The sequence below is a fragment of the Drosophila tropicalis genome, unplaced genomic scaffold (assembly GCF_018151085.1).
Source record: "Drosophila tropicalis isolate 14030-0801.00 unplaced genomic scaffold, ASM1815108v1 contig_878, whole genome shotgun sequence".
Classification (NCBI taxonomy): domain Eukaryota; kingdom Metazoa; phylum Arthropoda; class Insecta; order Diptera; family Drosophilidae; genus Drosophila; species Drosophila tropicalis.
The window spans coordinates 14,008,698-14,028,664 of record NW_027173374.1 but is presented as its reverse complement, the minus strand read 5'-3'; the positions used below and the strand labels follow the sequence as shown (position 1 = coordinate 14,028,664).

Below are 19,967 nucleotides of genomic sequence, written 5' to 3'. Positions count from 1 at the left end.
ATAAAATAGCTCAAGTCAATGGTACGACTTTGATATATCCTACAAACAAATTGTTACATCTCCAATAGTATGTAGAATAATTACAAGACGAAGGGAAAGGAAAGACACATGTAGTTGGTAGTAATTTAAAACGATATTGATTCAGATCGTGGTCATATTTTTCATGATTTTAAAATGCTCCAAATGGTAGCTTAGTTTAAAAAGTTTAGAGATTAAAAACAGTTTAACTGTTTGCCAGGTTTGATCTTATTGAAAAAGTTTTGAACTCAAAGTTCATCTGTACTTTTGAGTGATTACGGATTCCCATATCCATTTTTTTAAAGAAATATCTTAAGAAAGCTAATATTTTTAATCCTGAGCTTAGGTAATTTAACTTATATGTAAGTGCATTCCTACATGTAATACAGACATACCCATTTGCTCATTAGCTAAAGGGTATTAAAAACCCCTCGGCACAAATCAAGATGAATTTCCGTACATTTTTGTGCAGATTTCGTGTGTGTATGTGTATTTCTTTTTTTTTTGCTGAAGGATGCCAGGATCCATCCAAATAAATGAAACGAGCATGCCGACAACTGACAACCATACCAAAACGCTGTACTCTATTCTGTGCATCGTGTAGATGGTTTTTCCTGTTGCAAAAGGCATTGGCAATGTGAAAACCAAAACTGAAGCAAAAGAAGAAAATGGCATTGGCTAAACGGCAAAGAAAAACATTTGAAAATACCGCCAAAAAAAAAAAAGGAAAGCACAGAAAAGCAGAGAAACAGTAGAATCAAAAAAATGGTAGATGCCACGTAGATGTCGGTAGATATAAATTGACTCGTGTTTTTCATTTAAACGTTTCAAGTTTTTGTTGCTTTCAATAATTTTACTGAAATTTTTCTCGTTTTTGTGATGCAGCTGGCACTTAAAACTGAAATTAACTTTGACTCACGGAGGAAAAAGAATACACACACTCGAGGAATCTGCGGAAACGTGAGAGCATATGTGTGTGTGTGTGTGTAAGTGTGGGTGCTGTGAGCTTTGTGTGTGTGTGTGCGTGTATTTTGTGTATTTGTATCTGTGTTGCTTGATTATTTCGTTTGGAAATTGATGCTGCCATCAATTATAGTGAACCGCAGGAGGCGAAAAGAGGAGGAGAAAAATGAATTCGGTTAGCTGGGCCACAGAGAAAGAGAGTAATGGCTAACAAGCAATTGAGTTGCCGCTGGCTTTAAAGCCAAGTCTTTTGTAATCGATTGTACCACCCACAAAATGTCGAAACTCGAAATGATTCACCACCCACTCACCATGAATTGCTGCCGAGCCAGACTAAAATAAACTAAAATCAATTTGGGTTATGCAAGGAAAGACTAACCAAGCAGTCAATGTAACCAACCACCCAACCCATCCAATCAGGCCCAACTAATCAGGATGAATAAATATTTATAATTAATTTAAAATATAAACATGAAACACAACGCGGCCGCAATTAATTTTGGGGGAATGAAATAAGGAGTGCCAGTGTAAAGTCCTTAGCCATTGACAAGACTCATGATTATCTTCCTTCTCATACTACTGCCATTGAGGCATATGAATAAATGAATGAATGCATGAATAAGCAATCAACAATAATGGCAGCCAAAGGCAAAAGCAAAAGCACGAGCAAGTGGGACATTGGAAAATTATGAAAATGTATGAACAGTTCAGTGAGAAAGCGAGTGAAACAGAGAAAGAGAAAGAGAGAGGGAGAGAAAGATTAAAGCTCGAATAGGCGTTAAAACAACGACAACAAACAGCAACATCCAGAGCAAGGCAATGCCAATGGTCAAGCGAAGAAGATAGGTAGGCTAATGAGTGAAGGCATCATCAGGTGCTGGCATCTCCAATGGACCAATGGATCGATGGTGATGGTTGGCGGTTGGTCATTGGTTCTGGCATGGGAAAATGCCTGTCAGCGGCGAAATGTGCGTGAGCCAGCGCGTGCTTAATGAACTGCAATCATTGGCATTAGCACCAGTACCAGTCGATAAGAACCCAAAAGGCGACTGATTTTCTGCGCGTGTTTGTACGTGTGTGTGCGTCTGTATGCAACATGAGGTTGACCGCAAACGCAGAGGCAGATCCAGTATACATACATACATATTGTATACGCATATAGATGTGTCTATGTATATGTATTATAAATGGATAGCCAACAATTTATAGCCACTCGGCCTGTTGTTTGCTTCAGTTTGGCGCATTAATTACGCACATTTTGTTGAAATTTATTTAAACGCACACACGCACACACACACACATACACACACAGATGATTGGTTTTTGGCTTGGCGTGAAAATTCTCTCAACATTTAATTACAAAAGGTTCATGTGGTTTATTTTTAGCTCATCAGCCAATATAACACAATTTCACCTAAACTTAACCATGCTTCAATTTGTTAGCACGTGCAACTGATTAGCCCGCAAAACTATGCTACACATTATATTGTTAGGGTCGAGCATCTGTGTATGTGTGTGTTATTGTGGTTAATATGTATTGTGCAGGTAGATATCAGCTAATCCCTTACATAAAGGAAATTTGATAATTGTGTGGCTTTTAAACAATTGGCCACGAACCTAAAGCTATAAAAAGGTGCCGTGATCTGAATCGGTTATAAAAATTATACTGATAACTAATACAAAACCGGCCAACAGGCGTGCTTTAAAATTTAAAGCGAAACTTAGACAAAGCCAAATGGAAGTATATTCAGAGATCAAAATATAAATGAAATTGACATTCTCATATTCAAAAACCTAATTGGCATTGGATTGTGACAATAGCAGAGATCGCATTCCTTTTAAATGTTTCTTGAATGCAAACATAGCTCAACAACAAGCTCTGAATTGGATTACCCTTTAAAATTCGTTGAGCTTTCTAACACTTAAATTCTATATTTTAATTAAGGACCAATTTGAATTAAATTTGAATGCTTGTTTCGCTACGTTCCTTTGCTGATGTATTATGGCAAACCTATTGATGACTCTTTGGCAACTGCAAAATGCCTCTTTTATTTTATTAATAAAACAGGAAACAGAGTCTTCACATATGAATGTCGAATCGAATACGTAGCTGAGGGGAAGAAAACGATGTGGACATACAACGGCAAGGAATAAAAACGTTGTTTCGTTACTGTTCTTGTGCTTTACTCCTCCTTTACCTCTCATTCCTTTGTGCGTGGGTAAATAAAACTTTATTTTGTTCACGGGAAACAGACAAAGGACAAAAATGAGAAAAAAAGAGAAAGAGAGAGAGAGAGAGAGAGATTATTCATTCATTTATTTATATCCTTGTGTGTGTAATATTTCATTATTTATCATTTTCAGGGTTCTCCCTCTCTGTACATTGTCCACAGACGTACACACAGTCTTTGTTTCTGATTCGACTCTGCATTAAATGCCAAAATAATGATATTACATTTTAATGGCAAGGCGGGGGTACAAAATACGAAACTTATGAATCGTGTTTTTTTTTTTTCAGCAGCCGCAAGTGATGATGGTAGTTAACAAAAACAACTTTGAGTGCATTAAATTCAAGTCAGAGGCGACATAAAGACCACGAAAGAAAGACCAAAAAACGAACAAATATTTTTCATTTGACCAGAAAACGACAATTAGCAAGTTCGGAATTAGTCATAGATGTTGACCAACAAATAAAAGAACAAAACGTACATATAAAAAAAACTATGACAAACTTTTCAACATCTCTATTCCATTATTCAACACATAATTATAGTCTATACGACCATCTCTTGCTCTGTTTCTTTTCTCCCTATCTCTCTCTATCATTTTCTACTATGGACAGTCGAAATATGTCAGCAACTTTTCAAAACTGTAACACGCCAATTTGTCCACATGAAAACGTTGACCAAGAGTATCCTGGCATCTCTGTCCCTTCATCTCTCTCGGTCTCTCTCTCTCTCTCTCTCTCTCTCTTCGTTTTCCTCCCTATAAGGGCACTCAGAGCCATTTTAAAACATAATTTCAACACACACTTTACTCACAAATTATGCAAATATTTTTCTACTCCTATTTTTATATATATATACTTTCTGGCATGCTTATGCATTATGCTAAATAATTGCAACACATTTTATACCCTGTAGCTAAAAGGTCAACTAAAGTGTATTAGGATGAGCATTCGACTTAAAGTAACACATAGTCAGTTAAAGGAAGTTAATAAGAATAAATAAATAAATATACATTTCCAGGGTATGAAAAGGCCTGTCACTTGTGCTGTTTGACATCCTCTTAACTGTTTTTGCCAGTTTTATTTAGTCAGAATTTGTTTGTCGACATTTTTCGTTCATTTTGCAAGTTAGCAAAAAAATTATTGCGTTAATTATCGTCGAATGCCACAAAATATATTTCAAGCCAAATGCCTATCTGTATTTCTATGTGTTGGTCGACATGATTGTGTGTGTGAATGTCTGTGTGTGTATGTGTGTGTTGCGAGACCGCGCAATTTATTTTTGTTTAATTTTGTTTGTTTTTCGGCACGCGTAATTACATGAAGAATTCATGTGTGAAATTTTGTTATTGTTTGCCATAAATTGTTTAACTTTAAAACATTTATTGGATTTTCGCAGTGTCAGACGGCGGAACGGCACACAACACACACTAACATACACCCACAACAATGAAAGAAGTGGCAAAGTTAAAAACTTATATAAAATATTTAAGTAGCGGTGCGGCCTTCCCTTGCTTGTTACTCCTTGTTGCTTCTTTTCAACGCCAAAGTCAAGGAATATGCAAGTGAAATTTGGTTTGGTTCTTTTTTTTTTTTAAGGGTCTCTAAATTATTGCACATTATTCTACGGAAAACCGCAACGGGATACGAAAAAAAGGAGCGATGCCAAGGAAGAGCAGACGTAAAAGATGGCCAGACAATAAGTTAAATTAGTTTCATCCCACTTCAGAGTATTTTTGCAACTTGTTCTCTGGATTCTCGCAGTCTTCCGTCCAACCAAAGTTGACAATAAAAATATTACCCATAAATTATGACAAGTGAGTTCATCACATGGCTTACATTTGCTTCCAAACGGAGCAACTGGCTCGCACTCACTCTATCTCCTTTTTCTCTCTTTTGCACTCAGTCGATTGCCTGTAAAAAGTTCGTCAGACTCCAAACCCCATTGTCTGGCCCAATCTCATACTTTCGCGCATATTTGCAACTAAATCTGTGTGCCTGAAAGTTTATGAATGCCCTGTAGTGCAGGGTGTGTCTGTGTGTGGGTGAACGGGTGGGTTGGCTTTATGCATATAGGAAAAATGCATATTGTCATAATATTGAATACATGATATATTGAATTTTGCAGTCAATAAACGTTTTATGATCACAGCTGCACATATTTCACTCAAAGCCAAAGTTACACAGTTGAAACGAAAAAGAGAAAAAAGAAAATTATATGGAAAATATTGCCAATGTTCTCCTTGGCAACAAAAATTTAAGGCCATGCGAGCTGTTAGTGCAGATTTTAGTCACCTTCTGTCCATAAGGAACAATCAATCCTTTGGCAAGAAAATTCGCATATCCACATTTGCTATAATTTCATTAAACTTTTCAAAGGGCAAGGTTGTTTTTGCGAGAAACAAATCAACAAACTTGGCCACGCCCATGACAATATTTAAGGGGCGTTAGGCGTATGGCGAAATTGAAGCAGTAAGATGACGCACGTTGCTTTGACAGGGCATTGATTGTGCCTGCGTTGCTATCAATGTTTTTATAAAGAGAGTACCCATATTGAAAGCAAAGGAGCAAGCAGGATAAGAAAAGAAAACAGCAAAAATGAAAAAGAAAGAAGAAAAAAATCAAATAGAAGAAAAGTTAGGCAAAGAGGTTTACATCGTCTCGTAAGGCGGCTTAAACGATTTGCGAGTTTATGGAAAGCCAAACACACTTGCCACACAAAACACACACTAACACACCCACGCACGATGAATTCAGACATATGTATGTGTGTGTGTGCATAGAGGTGCCGACAGTAGAGAGGGTAAAAGAAACAGGATGGTTGTATTGTAAAACAAATGGAAAATTGCTTTTTGATGTAGTCAGACGACTTTGCCTTTTATGGCTGACTGCTTGAGCCTTGACTGTGTCTCTTGTAGAGTTTATATTGCCTTAAATCGCCTTAAAGTATGCTATAGGCCAGCTGCATGTTGCGATCTTCAATATTGTTATAGAAGAAGATGAACATATCGGACAATGATGCCGATTCAATATTGTTTATATATTGATACTCAACATGTATGCAAATATCTACTGTGCCTTGGAACACCAGATATGTATTTGCATGTGTGTTCCTGTGTGTGTGTGTGTGGTCGACAACTGCTGGCAATTTGTGGGCACTACCTGTCCGTTTTTTGATAGACTTGCCATGCCATACCATACCATGCCGCATCAATTTGAATAAATCTCCTGTTCATTGTTCGACTTTTTCGTTCGTTGCTTCTCTTTCGCTTTTTGCTGCTATCCAGATGCTGCACAGGGAACGTTACGCGATGTTAATTTGCTAGTGCAACCGCCTGCAGTTCGTCGAGGACAGTCAGTGGCACTTCATTGCAACTACCAGCTAGAGGGGGGCTCCGCTTTATTCAATCAAGTTCTATCGCGGGCAAATGGAGTTCTATCGCTTTACACCTGGCGAGTATCCAAACACAAAGGTCTTTCAATATCCTGGCATACGAGTGGACGTAAGTGCAATATGGAAAGGAGACTGGTAGAGTGGGGAGAGTAATTAAACACATTTTTGATTTCCATCAGGAGGGCAGCTCCAATGCCACACTAGTATACATACGCAATGTCACCTTTGGGTTGTCTGGTCAATTCAGTTGCGAGGTGACTGCCGATGCACCGCTCTATTCCACTTCCATGGCCTATGCGCAAATGCAAGTTGTGGGTAAGTTCACCGACTCCCCCCACAAATTTAACTACAAAAATGAATACCTTTGTATTTTTTGGTTTCTTTGGCAGAGTTTCCGGAAAAACGCCCACAACTATTTACCGAGCAAACACGCTATGAGCCAGGCGATGTCCTGCGAGCCAATTGCAGCACATTGCCGTCGCGGCCGAAGGCCGAGCTGCGTTTTACCATTAACAATGTGCCGGTAAGTAGATCTCTGGCAGACCATCTTAATATTAACATAATATGTGTTTATGCCAAAGATGGAATGAAACGGAATGGGTTGGGTTTGGTTGGCTTCGGTTCAGAATAAGTCTCAAGCACGCTCGAGCTACTACTAGCCCCCCAAGGTAAAATGATTTACATAATGCCAACTAGACGATGGCAATTAAGACACAATGCTGTATCATTTAGATCGTACAATGTACATTCTGCATTGCATTAATGTGTAATTAATGTTTTACAGAGCCAGGGCGGAGCGGGGGAAATATTTGAGAGCCTACCCCTAGAGATTGTAGGGAGGAATCCTAATTAAACAGCTTTGACTTTGACTTGCCTAACGGCATCGTAAATCCTTTATAATTGCATCTACCGCTGTTCACTGTTCTTGCCTAATCTCATTTGAAGCCACATGTGTGGGTGTGTGTGTGTATGTGTGTGTGGTAGCTGCTGTCTAATCTTCCTCAAGCGACGGGCCTAGCCGGAATATGTTCTTTATTTATGAATATGAAGTAATTTAATCAAAGCTCTCATCTTAAACACCCCACCGTCTGTATCTTATCCACTTAATTAAAATTTTCGAAAAACCCTTTTCTCTCTTCTGCTGCCACACACACAAACAAAATGAAGTCAATAAACCAAAAGAAAAAAAAATTCGAAAGAAAAAGGATAAGGAAAGGGTTCACATTGTGTCTGATTTGATTGTACGATTTGCTGTTTGTCATTTATCATTGCAAAATATGAACATGAAATTGTGGGTGGGGGTTGCGGATTGGGCGGTAGGCGTTGGGCGCAGGGGAAGGCTGTTAGGCAGCTGGGCAAACAAGTCATATGCATATAGATGATTCTCTCTGGACTTGCTAACATCATTAGTCATTCCCTTTTCTGGCATTTTCATTTTTTATTTGCATCAATTTTGAGAACCGCCGCTAATCAGTTGCATAAATCAACAATGAAAATGCGAAAAAAAAATACGAATACACACCCGCTGGGTGAATCCTTTTAAAGGCGTTTCCATTTCGAGTTAGAAATTCTTTCATTTCTTTTTTATATATTTTTGACCGCAGGACATACCAAATGTACCCCATATCTAACCTTTTTTTCTCTCCTGGTTGTCCTCTTACTTGTCGCATTTGCTGCTGTTATTAATCATAGCCACGACATCAAATAAATTACATTAAAGTTCTGCCCAAGCCGGACAAAAGCATTTTCAAATGAATTTACGAGTGAGAGATGAACAAATTTTCAGGCAGGGACAAGAGACAACTTTCGACTGACTGCCTGGCATGGGCAAAAAGAAAACTTATTAAACGCTTCATAAATTTTTATATTATGTCTACCCACATCATCAGACATAACGTGCCGAAGTGGGCGGCTTGGTTGACTGGCTGGCTGGCTGACTGTCTTCGTGTCTTATCCTGTCGTTTTTATATATCTGTCGCTTAGTCTACTTTTCGGAGGCACACATACGCTTACGCACACATGCAGGCCGTTTAACATTTTATCTAGACTTTCTTTTCTCTTTCTTCTGGCCAAAAACTAATGACAAAAGCCGAGACAAAAGTGCGCGTTACGTGTGTGTGTGTGTGTGTGTGTGTGTGTGTGTGATTGTGTGTGTGAGTGTGTTTGTGCAAAAAAACAGTTGAAGGAGAATTGGGAATAGACTTGACTCGAGTCGAGTCGAGCCCAAGTAGAGTCTGTCATGTGACATAAAATTTTATATCTACTGTGTTTATGTTGACAAAGACAGCAGCAGCAACAACCACAAGAATAACATCGACAGCAGCAGGAGCAGCAGCAGAAACCGTAGCAGTAGATGGCAACGAAGCTGAAGCCACATTCTGTGATGGCAATGGCCCTGCAATTTAGTTTCATATGCCTGAGCATTAGATGCCTTTTTGATATTGAATTATGATCTGGGTGGCTGGTGAGCTGAGCTGTTCACGCTCTTTAAATTAGATGGAAAGACTAGGATGATAATAATAAAGCAAACACATACATATATATACATAAACATAAATAATGCCAGCTGAATGCCGTTGACCGACCTAGCACGTCTTGAAACACAATTCTAGATTCAGGCATCAGACCAAAGCCACAAATACGTATGTAAGTACTAAAATGTGTGACCCATTGCGACACAAAAACTTTAAGCAACAAAATTTGTTGCTAAGATAAATTTTAGAAATATAAAAAAGAAAGGGAAAATCCATTACAGAACTTTTAATACACTTTAAATTAGGTTTGATATTATTAATCGAAACTTAAATATGTCATTACAGTTATACACTTAAACACTCAAAGATTCGTTGACAGTTCATTGTTAGATATCATTTTACATAACTAATATAATCTTTAAAAAAAAAAAAACTATTTTAAAATTTCGACTTTAGCTCGATAAAACAGTTCATTTTTTCGTTCGGTCTACTTATTATTAAATCCGCTTTCCATTAAATTAAGTAAAGTATAGAGCGACAGAAACTTTGTGACACATTTAATGGAAAAAGTAGCCCAACAGCAAAAAAAAAAAAAAACGAGAAAAATAAATAAACGACTTCTCTGTATTATAAATTCTGTCTTGGTGAATCAAGGGAATTAGTTGGGATTAGTTGGCAATATCGAGAACAAGCGTGGCAGAGCAGACATGCTGGATTATGGATGGCAAATCGATTTTTGATAAATTATTTATAAAGCGCTCACAAAAAACACAAACTAAGAACATAATTAAAGCCCATTTCAATGCCTGTGATTAATGGAATATTCTTGGTAAAATCGATGACCAAATGGCATTAAAGACACAATTCTATTTTAATATCTTTTGCTATGCTTTAGTTTATATTCTTGTTTTTGGGCCAAGCTGGTGGCATTCTGCATAATTGAGTCATCATATTTTATGCAAAAGGCTAAAAACTGTTGACCAAAAATCCCATTTGACAACGACAATGACAACTGAACGAAATGCAATTTGAAAATGTTAATTTCTGGCAAACAATTTTCAGTTTTCAGTGTGGGATGTGTAATGTTTATTTAGTTTAGTTTTGCCTTTTTCACTCAATTTGCATAATCCTTTTTTTGGCACAAATTAACATGTTTTCCATGAGAATCGACAATGGCCGGCAAAGCGGGAAGGTGCGGACTGAAGAAGGGGATAGCAAAAAGATGTACAAGGACAAACCGATATTAATTGCCACGACATCAAAATGAACTCTGGTCAAAAGGAAGAAGGAAAAACGAAGTTTTGTATTTGTGTAGAATGTTATTTTGTTAAGTTGGCTAAAATGTTTAGGCAAGCAAATGTCCAATGTTCGTTTAATTGCCTAAAATGGTAAAGCAAAAGGGAGCTGGGCTAGCGGGTTAAGGGTATTCCTTTTCAATGCCATAAAGGTAAATCACAAGAAATATGAGGGTATTTTCACTTTTGGGTCGCTGCTACTGTGACTCAGCCACATGCTTAATTAAAGCGCTTGGCTTCTTAAGAGTTTCTCGTAAATTACGCAGCATTAAATTGCCACATAGAATGAGGCAGGAATCCAGCGAGAAAAAGATAGACAGAGAAAGAGAGATGGTATATAACAGAGGCAGACGACCGAGATAGAGAGAGAGAGAGAGAGAAAGGAAGCAAAGAAAATGGCTTTTTATGCCGCTGTTCCTTTGCCAGCATAAAAATAAAAATAAAATTCAAATAAAAAGCTAAGCCAAAAACGCACAAAAAGCTAAACAGAATGTGAGTGTGTATTGTAAAAGTATGTATATATGTATGTATATGTATATAAGTGTATGTGTGTGTGTGAAAAGGGTTAAAAGGCGTCCAACAAATACAACAACAAATACAGGACCAAAGCAATAAAGCGATTTTGCTTTTAATGTCGTGAGAGGTGAAAGCGGGAGTTTAGTTTGTTCCTTGAGCATCCTTTTTGTTCTTTTCTTAAACATTTGCTCCTTCCTTGTGACCCGATTCCCGTCCATGTTACCTGTGAGATCTTACACCTTTTTCACATGCATAAGTAAATGGCGCCTGAACGAGTTTGTAAGTGGAAATGAAATGCATATTTATTGTATTTAAATTGCCAACAAGCTGAGTTTACCTTTTCCTCCCATTACATGCCCTTAATGTTGTATGACAACCGAAGCATTTGGAAAAAGCATTTTACTTGTGAGGACCATCGGCATTGACAGAAGGAAATCGTGTAGGCGAAAGCAGCCAAATGATGCGGAAAAAAGAAGGCGTAGAGTGCTCTGGCATATATGCATATGCCGGGCTTAGACGCATTTCGTTGAAAGATGTCCTGGTGATGTCAGAAAGGAAATGAAAAATCCAACAGTTGAAGACAGACAGATAAACAGACATTAAATAAACAGTTTGCATCGAAAATAACCTTGCAGTTGGACAACAGCAAATCTAGACAATTGTGGAGAGGCAACAATATTGTTGCTTGATGCAAGGGAAAAGGGAGGAAAAAGAAACACTGCAAGGCGAATAAGTGAATAAGTGTCCAGTCACCAGTTCCAACACCAACTCCAGTTTCAGTTGCAGTTTTAGCTTCAGCTCGTGTTATGTAGAACATTGAAAACTCGTTTTTAAATGGCCATGGCCAACAGCAACAACTCTTGCCGCAAACAACAACAAAATATGACATGCCCATGTCCGTTTCCTTGCCTAGAATTGTGCCCAATGCAGGCAAGTGGTCCGTTCCTCAGTCTCTGTGTCCTTTTTGAGCAAAGTTGGGCAAAAGGCAGCCAGCCATGGCCGCAAGTGCAACATGCTTGTAATAACCTCTCAACCCTCCTTCTCCTCCCCACCACACACACACACTACGCAAGTGCCTAGCCCATCCTTTACATGTAGGACGCAGACAGACGACAAATTGCCATTCATATGCAGTTGCACAAAACTGGGGACGAAACTTTGCTTTCACTCCATCTCCATTTTTATTTCTCTTGAATTTTTTCTTTGGGGTTTTTTCCCAACTTTATATATTTTTAGCTTGGGCAAGCGGAAACGGAAAGCAAAATCAGTTGCAGTTGCAATGGCACTTGCAATTCCAGTTCGGGTTTCTACTGTGTAGATCATGAATAATTTAAAGCACATTTTATTGAAAGGGTGATGGGAATAGGCTTCATTTTATATTCACTTGGACATAAATATTCAAAACAAATAACTGTCTCTTTTCTGGTCAGGTATACACGGAGGCCACCCAATATATACGCTCGACTGACAACTTAATCGCTTCTCGTCTGAGTCTAAAACTTCAACTACAGGCCGTACATTTTGTGGCCGGCGTTAATGCCAATATTCAGACATCAAATGCCTTGGGCATTGGCTCTGGCAAGGGCACCGCGGCCTTTGGCGGAGGTGCCCTGCTGCTGCGTTGCACAGCCCAAATTGGTGATCTCTATCAGGAGTATAAGGAAATCGAATTGGGTACACCGCAAAAGGATCCAGTACCGGCTAGAGGTAGACCAGATGCAAACTACAAATTGAAATGAATTTAATATTACCTTTTTCCAGTTACTCTGTCATCGGGCACAGGATTACAACATTTTTTGGAAACATTTTTCTATACATCGACAGCTAGTCAACGATCGTATCAACCGTTGGGCTTACTTTCCATCATCCTTATGCAAATATTATAAATATTTTAAAAATATATCGATTTAAAATTATCATTTGTGTTATTGCATTTAACAAGAAAATACATTGTTCTTAATTATTTAGAATATTATTTTGATGAAAAAAAAAGACAACAAAAAATTTTATTTAATTCATTAACAAAAAAAAAAAAAACAATGAACAAATGTGCATTGTTACGATCAAGTGTAACACGTTTTGAGGTTCCGGTCCGATTTAGCGGCTTACACTATATCCATATAAGATCATTTTGTAAACGCCATTGGATTCAGCTTGCTTACAGTCGGAGATTGTTTTACCGTGTTCTTGGATTTCCCTAGGATCAAGCGTAACAATGGCTTCGGCTTTTTTTTTTTGTCTTGATGGAGAAGAATTTTGTTGTAGTTTTTTTCTAGAATTTTGTAAGTCACTCAGAGGAAGAGTCTTCTCTTGGACGCAGCATCATCATGGTGAATTCTAAACCTTCACCAAGACCAACCCATCGGATGCATCTGTGGCATGTTTGCCTTTCTGATTTCTTTGTATAAACACCATTTAAATTTACCTTAAAGCACTTTTTAAACCACCAACCACTGCGGTAGGTAAGGGCACAGTTTTCCATATCATGTTGATCATTTTTGCGATCATAGGTACTGAACTCCATGTTGCGAAGTTCCTCGACAGCATCTTTCGGAAGATATCCGCGCGGTCGATTAATTTCTACAATTTTATAATTGCTATTCTCGTCGCCAATTTCAAATTCTTCGTGTATGAGGTAGTTTTCCTTCTGATTAAATCTTTTTACTACCCAGCCCAACTCCATTTGTTCATGAGTTGTCATGCGATGCACCTTCTCCAGGCCATAGAAAAATTCCGTTTTTAGATCACCAAAGCCATTCTTATAATCCTCCCAACCACGGAAGAAATTCTCAGTTCCCTTATAACGACGTTGGATAACTATCCAATTGCCATTTTTCTTTTCCGGTCCGATTTGGCAGCGTACAGTCATAGGCGCAATGTATCCAGGTAAGACCATTTTATAAATGCCGTTAACTTTTGCTTCGTTACAGTTGGCGATTACTTCTTTGTGGTCGTTGATTTCATTTTTTATTTCATAAATCTTATCTCTGCGACTTCTCATTTGTATTGGCAGAGACACATTAGCCAGGGAGTGATGCGAGCGATGCGAGTGATGCGAGTGATGGCGTCTTTTGGTATATCTAATTGGTACCTTAGCCACCACATAGCTATTCAAGCTAATAAAGAGGAGAATAACAACTTTCCACGGCAACATTCTTAATAAGAATGATGACAAAAATGGGAACTAATATACTTTGTTAAGCCAAAACTGCACGCTTTGATCTTATTAAAGAATACCTAACCTACCGTTTTAAACTCTCTAAATCCGTTAAGACCTACATTGTATGGTATTTTATTGTACTCATTGCAGATAATAAATTTTAAACAGGCCGACATTATTTTTGGTGACGTTAACTTGATTTCTGACTGCGTACTTGGTTTTTGTCTATCACGGCCAGATTTTGTGATATCAGGAGATCTGGGGTTGGATAATAGGAACCACAAAGTATACTATAGAAAGTTAAAAAAATTAACATACTTTTTGGATCAATTTTTACTTATTATGGAACCTTATCCAAAGAATAGAAATAAGTTTTTGATATTTTTAAAATTTCTTTAATATCATACCTAATATATTCGTAAGTTAAATGTTCTTCGTATATAATATATATATTACGCAATATAACTTGATAACGTTCAACTGTATTCAAATATGTAAAATAAAAAAAAAATATAAAGAACAAACGCTGACACAGGAATAAAGAAAAACTGATGTTGAGCATATTAAGGATAGTGCCCTTTGTGTGCGTTTTAAAGGAATTTTTTTGGAAGAAGTGTTGCCTACTTTTAGCCAGCCGTTAAAAAATAAAGTGAATTTAAAAGAAACAGTTGATGCTGTTTCTTTTAGGGATTTTATATAATACAATTAAAATTGAGTATATACAGGACAGCAGCAGCTCAAAGCTTTGTGAAAAAGTCATTAAATGATAAAATCACAAAATCAATTAGCCAGAAACTTTAGCTGCCCAAAACCCATGCCCCACATGCCCCGTGCCCAAGTCCGGGCGCCAACCAGCCTGGCCATAAATTGCAACACTTTTATCGCCAACCCAGACCCGCCTTTTGCCGCTTATTTCTGTTCTTACCCTAGTTGATGCTGCCGGTGCCGCTGGCGTTACTGTTGACGGTGCTGCTGCCGCTGCTTCTATGGCTGGCTCACAGTTGCAGCTTCCGATTTCCGTTTCCGTTTTGCGGTGCCGCCTTGGAGCTGGCACTGTGTTTTGTTTGGTTTTTATTTGCAGTGCACATTCGCCCGAATGCTTGCATAAGTGGGCAGGAGTCAGTTGCTCGACTTGGCCACATAGTTTGCTGGTGCTTCTGCCTTTGCTGTTGCCCATGTATTTGCTTTTTTGGCAAACGCATTTTTTCATTACTTTGGACTGGCCCATGGCCAAGTTGGGTAAATGGCAAATGCATTTCGCTTCTCCTCCTTTAACCCTTTCATCTATGTATATGAGAGTGAGTGTAACTGAGCGTGTGTGCCTGTGTGTGTTAACGCGCAGCATTTTCGTCTTTGTCGTTTCGTGGGGGCTATTGCAACAGAGCAAGTTCCGTTGGAATATTCCTTTATTTTTTTGCTCCTTTTTTTTTTGTCTTTTTTTCTGTTTTGGTTGTTGGATTGGGCTCTTCCCATTGCTTGTCATTGGCCACGCCTCCCTCAAGGCAAATGGACAGAGTGGCGTATGAAATATTTTTATGCAATTGAAACGAATTGCGAAAAAATGATTTATGCAACAGCATTAAAGAGCAAATTTGTACACTCAAAGGGAAAACTGAGCAAATATATAGGAATATGATATGGCCCATTGGGTAACAGGATAATAAAATGAATAAAGCAACTTACCCCAATTCATAAAATACATACATACATATGTATGTATATGTTTATGTGAGTAGGCGAAGCATTCCGACAACATTAAAATGCTTATCCTATCGGGAAGCACTAAAGATTGTTAAATGCAAACTATGTATATTCTGCCATTTCGCTCCTTTAAAGTCTTAAAAATTCTTTAATTTCTGAATAATTTGGTAAAATAGTCATATTTTATAATGATTAAACTGCACCATAAATAATTTTCAATTAGTTTATAAAGAATCATTCTGTTGTGACAAATTTGCCAACCAATTTTCGTGTGTATTGTATTTAAAAGAATCCCATTGTTTGCGTTTCCATTAAAAGAGATCTTTTCAAAAGCAGCTGAGAAACATTGCTTACTATAAATTTCCATGGCCAAACGACAGCTCATTAAAGGTCAATTAATTAATTGAAGCCTACAGCAGCAGAATGAAGTCATAAAATTGAAAGCCTCGACAGCTAAGAGCAAAACAAAGCCCAATGAAGTGGCAGTGTGAAGGAGCAAAAAGGAGCCAACAAATTGAATTGCTAGAAACCACTGCAATTGCAAAGGGAAAAGCTCAAAAGAACGAAGGGAATGATAAAGTGAAAAGTGATTTCAATTCAGGCACTTGGTCATTTGGGTTTGACTCCTCATATCTACAAACATACGAATGATTGTACATACATATGAATGTATGTACATATGCATATAAATCTATGGGAAGCCTCTATCGGTATTTCAATTTACACACAATTGCTTCGTTAGCGCTTAAAACACATATTCACACGTTCATTTCACAAAAAAACCAAAAAAAAAAAAGGAAAGTAAGTGCAAAGGGAACCAGAAACAGAATCAGAATCAGAATGTGCAAATAGGAAACTCTCACAATTGATAATGCATGTCATGAATATTTTAACACATACGAGTTCACATATGTATGCATATCCCATATTTGTATACCTATATTATTATATATAAGACATATATTCCCATTTTTATATAATTTTATGACTGATTTTTTGGCAAATGAAATTTTCACATTGAACATTTACATTGCATATTGTAAGTGTCACACAAATATACTCATAAATTATCATTAATATCTGTGCGTGTGTGCGTGTGGCAACAATGGCACTTCGTTAGTTCAGCGAACAAAAAAAATATATGTATATAAAAACCTGGCAAACAGCAATCAAAACTCAATTTATTTACTCACACAATTTGATTTTTTTCATATTTTCCTACGCATCACGGTGACACTTTTGCCCTTTTACCACCCTCCCCCCACCACATCACACATTTTCTAGCCTCAGCTCATTCTATTGAGTTAAACAATTTATAACACCAAATGCAATTTAATTGCAATTTGTAATGCAGACACAAAACAAAAATGTCTCTCGGCCTAGAAGTAAAAAAACGGTAATTATAAATAAACTAAATGTATGTAGAGTTGTCTATTTGTATGTGCGTATTAGCTAAAAATTGTAATCAATAATTTATGTTGCATACAAAATTATATGTAAATACAAATACAAATAAGTTGATATTATGCCGCCAAAAATTGCAACTAGCTAATTAGCTAACATCATTTATTTTATTTATAGGCCCTGACGTAATGCAAAAATAAAACTAACTAAAACAAAAAGCTCTCAATTTAGACTGCTAGCAAAACGAAATTTGCATACCCTTTAGCCCTTTATATGTATCTTCACAATTTTGTACAAATAAGTATCAAAAGAAAACATAAAAGTTGACTATAAAACTAGAAATCACAAATCACTTATTAGACGAAAAAGATTAAAGATTTCACTTACAACAATCAGATAAATTTTTAAATAATTGATTATTGATGCTGATCTATGCTCTTCTAATGAGCAAATTCAAATTCATGGCAAAGCTATGTTTCCATGTGCAGTAATTGGAAAAACATTTGTTGTTTTTCTACTTTTTTTTCATTTGTGTTTGTAGCTTTCCTTTATTTGTACAAAATTAAATGTAATTTAATAAACCGAATTTGCTCATTTATTTGATTTCGATTCGATTTCGATTCCCATTGATAGCACGGATGTTATGTGAATGCTCTTGTATAGGCTCTACATTTATTTGGACAAGTAATTTGCATTCCATTTAATTTTATGCAAATTTTTGAAAACAGAAAAAAAGTTTTTGATCATATACTCTTGATAGTGAAAATAATAAGAACAATAGCAATAAATTGGCAATGGCATAAGCATTTAATTAAAACGACATAAATGAACTTTAAATGCCGCAAACGTAATCATTGCTACAGTTGCGCCAGTCCCCAAGCTACATACACTGGGTCCAGATGCTGGTCATGCTCCTGGATGTTGCTACTGCTGTTGGCCGCAAAAGCCGCAGCCTTTAAGCGCCGTTTAAACGTTCGGCTCGTGGCCCGTCAGCGACCTGTCAAACGTGTGTTTGTGTCTGACTGAGGGACGAGGAGTCAACAGAAGACCTGCAGATTGCCGACAGCAACGGGTAATCAACATTCAAACAAACAGACTGACGGGGAGACTTGGTCAGTCAGTCAGTCAGACAGCCAGCCAGTTGTTCGGTCAATCGTTATGGCAAGAAATACATGTAGAAGGAGCTAAAGGGCAAACAACATCGTTGGCTACAGGGATTTTAGCCCAGGTATGAGTCATGCAGGGCAGGTAGTTGCCGCTTAAAACCGCAAAATAAAAGAACTGGAAACAATACAAACACGTTCTGTAGGAGGCAATACAGTTGGCACAATCTAATTTCATATAACATTTCGAAAGATGCTTAGAAATTTATTTGTAAAATATTTTACAGATTTGTTTTTTTTTAGAATCAAAATGTTTTTTTCCTTTTCATAATGGAAGTTAAACGAAAAACCAAATAGATTGAAATAAATTTAATTAATAAAATCAGTTAACTACATGTGGTAAGAAAGAAATGCAAAAGAGAAATTTTTAGGATATTTCCAGTAAAGTTCGAGTTTGCCTTGTTTTTTCTGTATTCCTTGCGCTCTCATTGCAAAGCCGCGTTTCATTCAGTGACAAAAATATACATAAATGGTTTTCATTTTTCGACTTTATTATAATTTTAAAATGTTTACGCTTTTGGCCGAGTGTTGACATTTATTACACCACTGTCAAGCCAAAAGACTGTAACCATGTGACACAAAAAACCACAAAAAAAAAAAAAAAAATTAAACATTGAGTCGGAAGATAGGCCATTGAACTGGAGGTAAATGGAAATCGGAAACCGCAAGTAAATCAGAGTAACAGATCAAGATTATATTGGTGATTCGCTTTAAAGTTTTCAATTTACGCACTTGTTTGTGTTTCAGATTGGATTCCAGACGCCATCACGTAGTCTCAACGTAAATTCCGCAGCCAGAATGCCTAATTGTGGTAGAAGTGCATACCCACATATACAGACACACCCACATACACGGCCACACGCACATTTAAAAGGAAAGGTAAGCTCATTACGCATACGCCGTGTGGCAGCAGCCCTGGCAAACAATGCAAAGCAACGATGAGGAGTTCGCCAATGAGGACGATGACGACAACGACAACGACGGCAACATAACCACATCATAAACGTTTGGACCGCACTTGCACGCATGAATTAAGCATTCCGCAAAAGTAACTGTACTGCAGCAGCAGCAACAGTGGCAACAATGGCAATGGCAGCAGCATTTTGTGGCAATTGCCGAGGGCTCTTAGACCAAAACACGTACCATTCTATGCACGTCATGACCTGGTCCTGGGTACTGGTTCTCATTCTATTGCTGTTTCTATTTTTGGCTTTAGCTTTGCCCATGTTTACTTACTGCGTTGGCGGCGACGAGGGCAATGGCAACCTTTCCCTAAACTTTCAACTTTATTGTCATTGGATTGGATGCTGAATGCAAAGCGCCTGCATCCTTTCGCTAGCCATCGTCTCGCCGACATTTGCCAATTCACGAAAAATTTATAAGCTAAAATTCTCGTGATGTTACCTAAATCAATTGCAATATTATACCAAAAAAGTATTTTCTTCTTTCGAAATTAAATTGCCAATTGTCAATGTTATTTTGTTATTTTGCTTAGTTGTGTTGTGCTCGCTGGCCTTTCCGGCAACTATAAATTTCATTCTGGTCAACTGCAGCTGCGGTAACGGAGAACGCCATCATCAATTGTTACGTAGATGGACCAAGTGTTACCCTGCTTGGTTTGTTAAATAAAGAAAACGCCTTACCTTCATGAG

At 37.5% G+C, this 19,967-nt stretch overlaps 2 protein-coding genes across 2 annotated transcripts in view; one reads left to right on the top strand and one right to left on the bottom strand.

Moving 5' to 3' along the window:
* The window catches only part of beat-IIb (beaten path IIb), a 30,398-nt gene extending 17,595 nt beyond the window's left edge, over positions 1-12,803 (top strand). The window contains exons 3-7 of the mRNA XM_068300201.1: positions 6,496-6,711; positions 6,782-6,917; positions 6,992-7,125; positions 12,318-12,594; positions 12,649-12,803. Coding sequence (XP_068156302.1) covers positions 6,637-6,711; positions 6,782-6,917; positions 6,992-7,125; positions 12,318-12,594; positions 12,649-12,773 — 747 coding nt within the window. The 5' untranslated portion in view covers positions 6,496-6,636 and the 3' untranslated portion in view covers positions 12,774-12,803. The remainder of the gene's footprint in view (positions 1-6,495; positions 6,712-6,781; positions 6,918-6,991; positions 7,126-12,317; positions 12,595-12,648) is intronic.
* Positions 12,804-13,174: 371 nt separating this feature from the next.
* Positions 13,175-13,783, bottom strand: LOC137583913 (ficolin-1-like). Its single transcript, XM_068299102.1, has one exon. It carries the CDS (start codon positions 13,781-13,783, stop codon positions 13,175-13,177), a length of 609 nt encoding a protein of 202 aa, XP_068155203.1.
* Between the last annotated feature and the right edge of the window lie 6,184 nt (positions 13,784-19,967).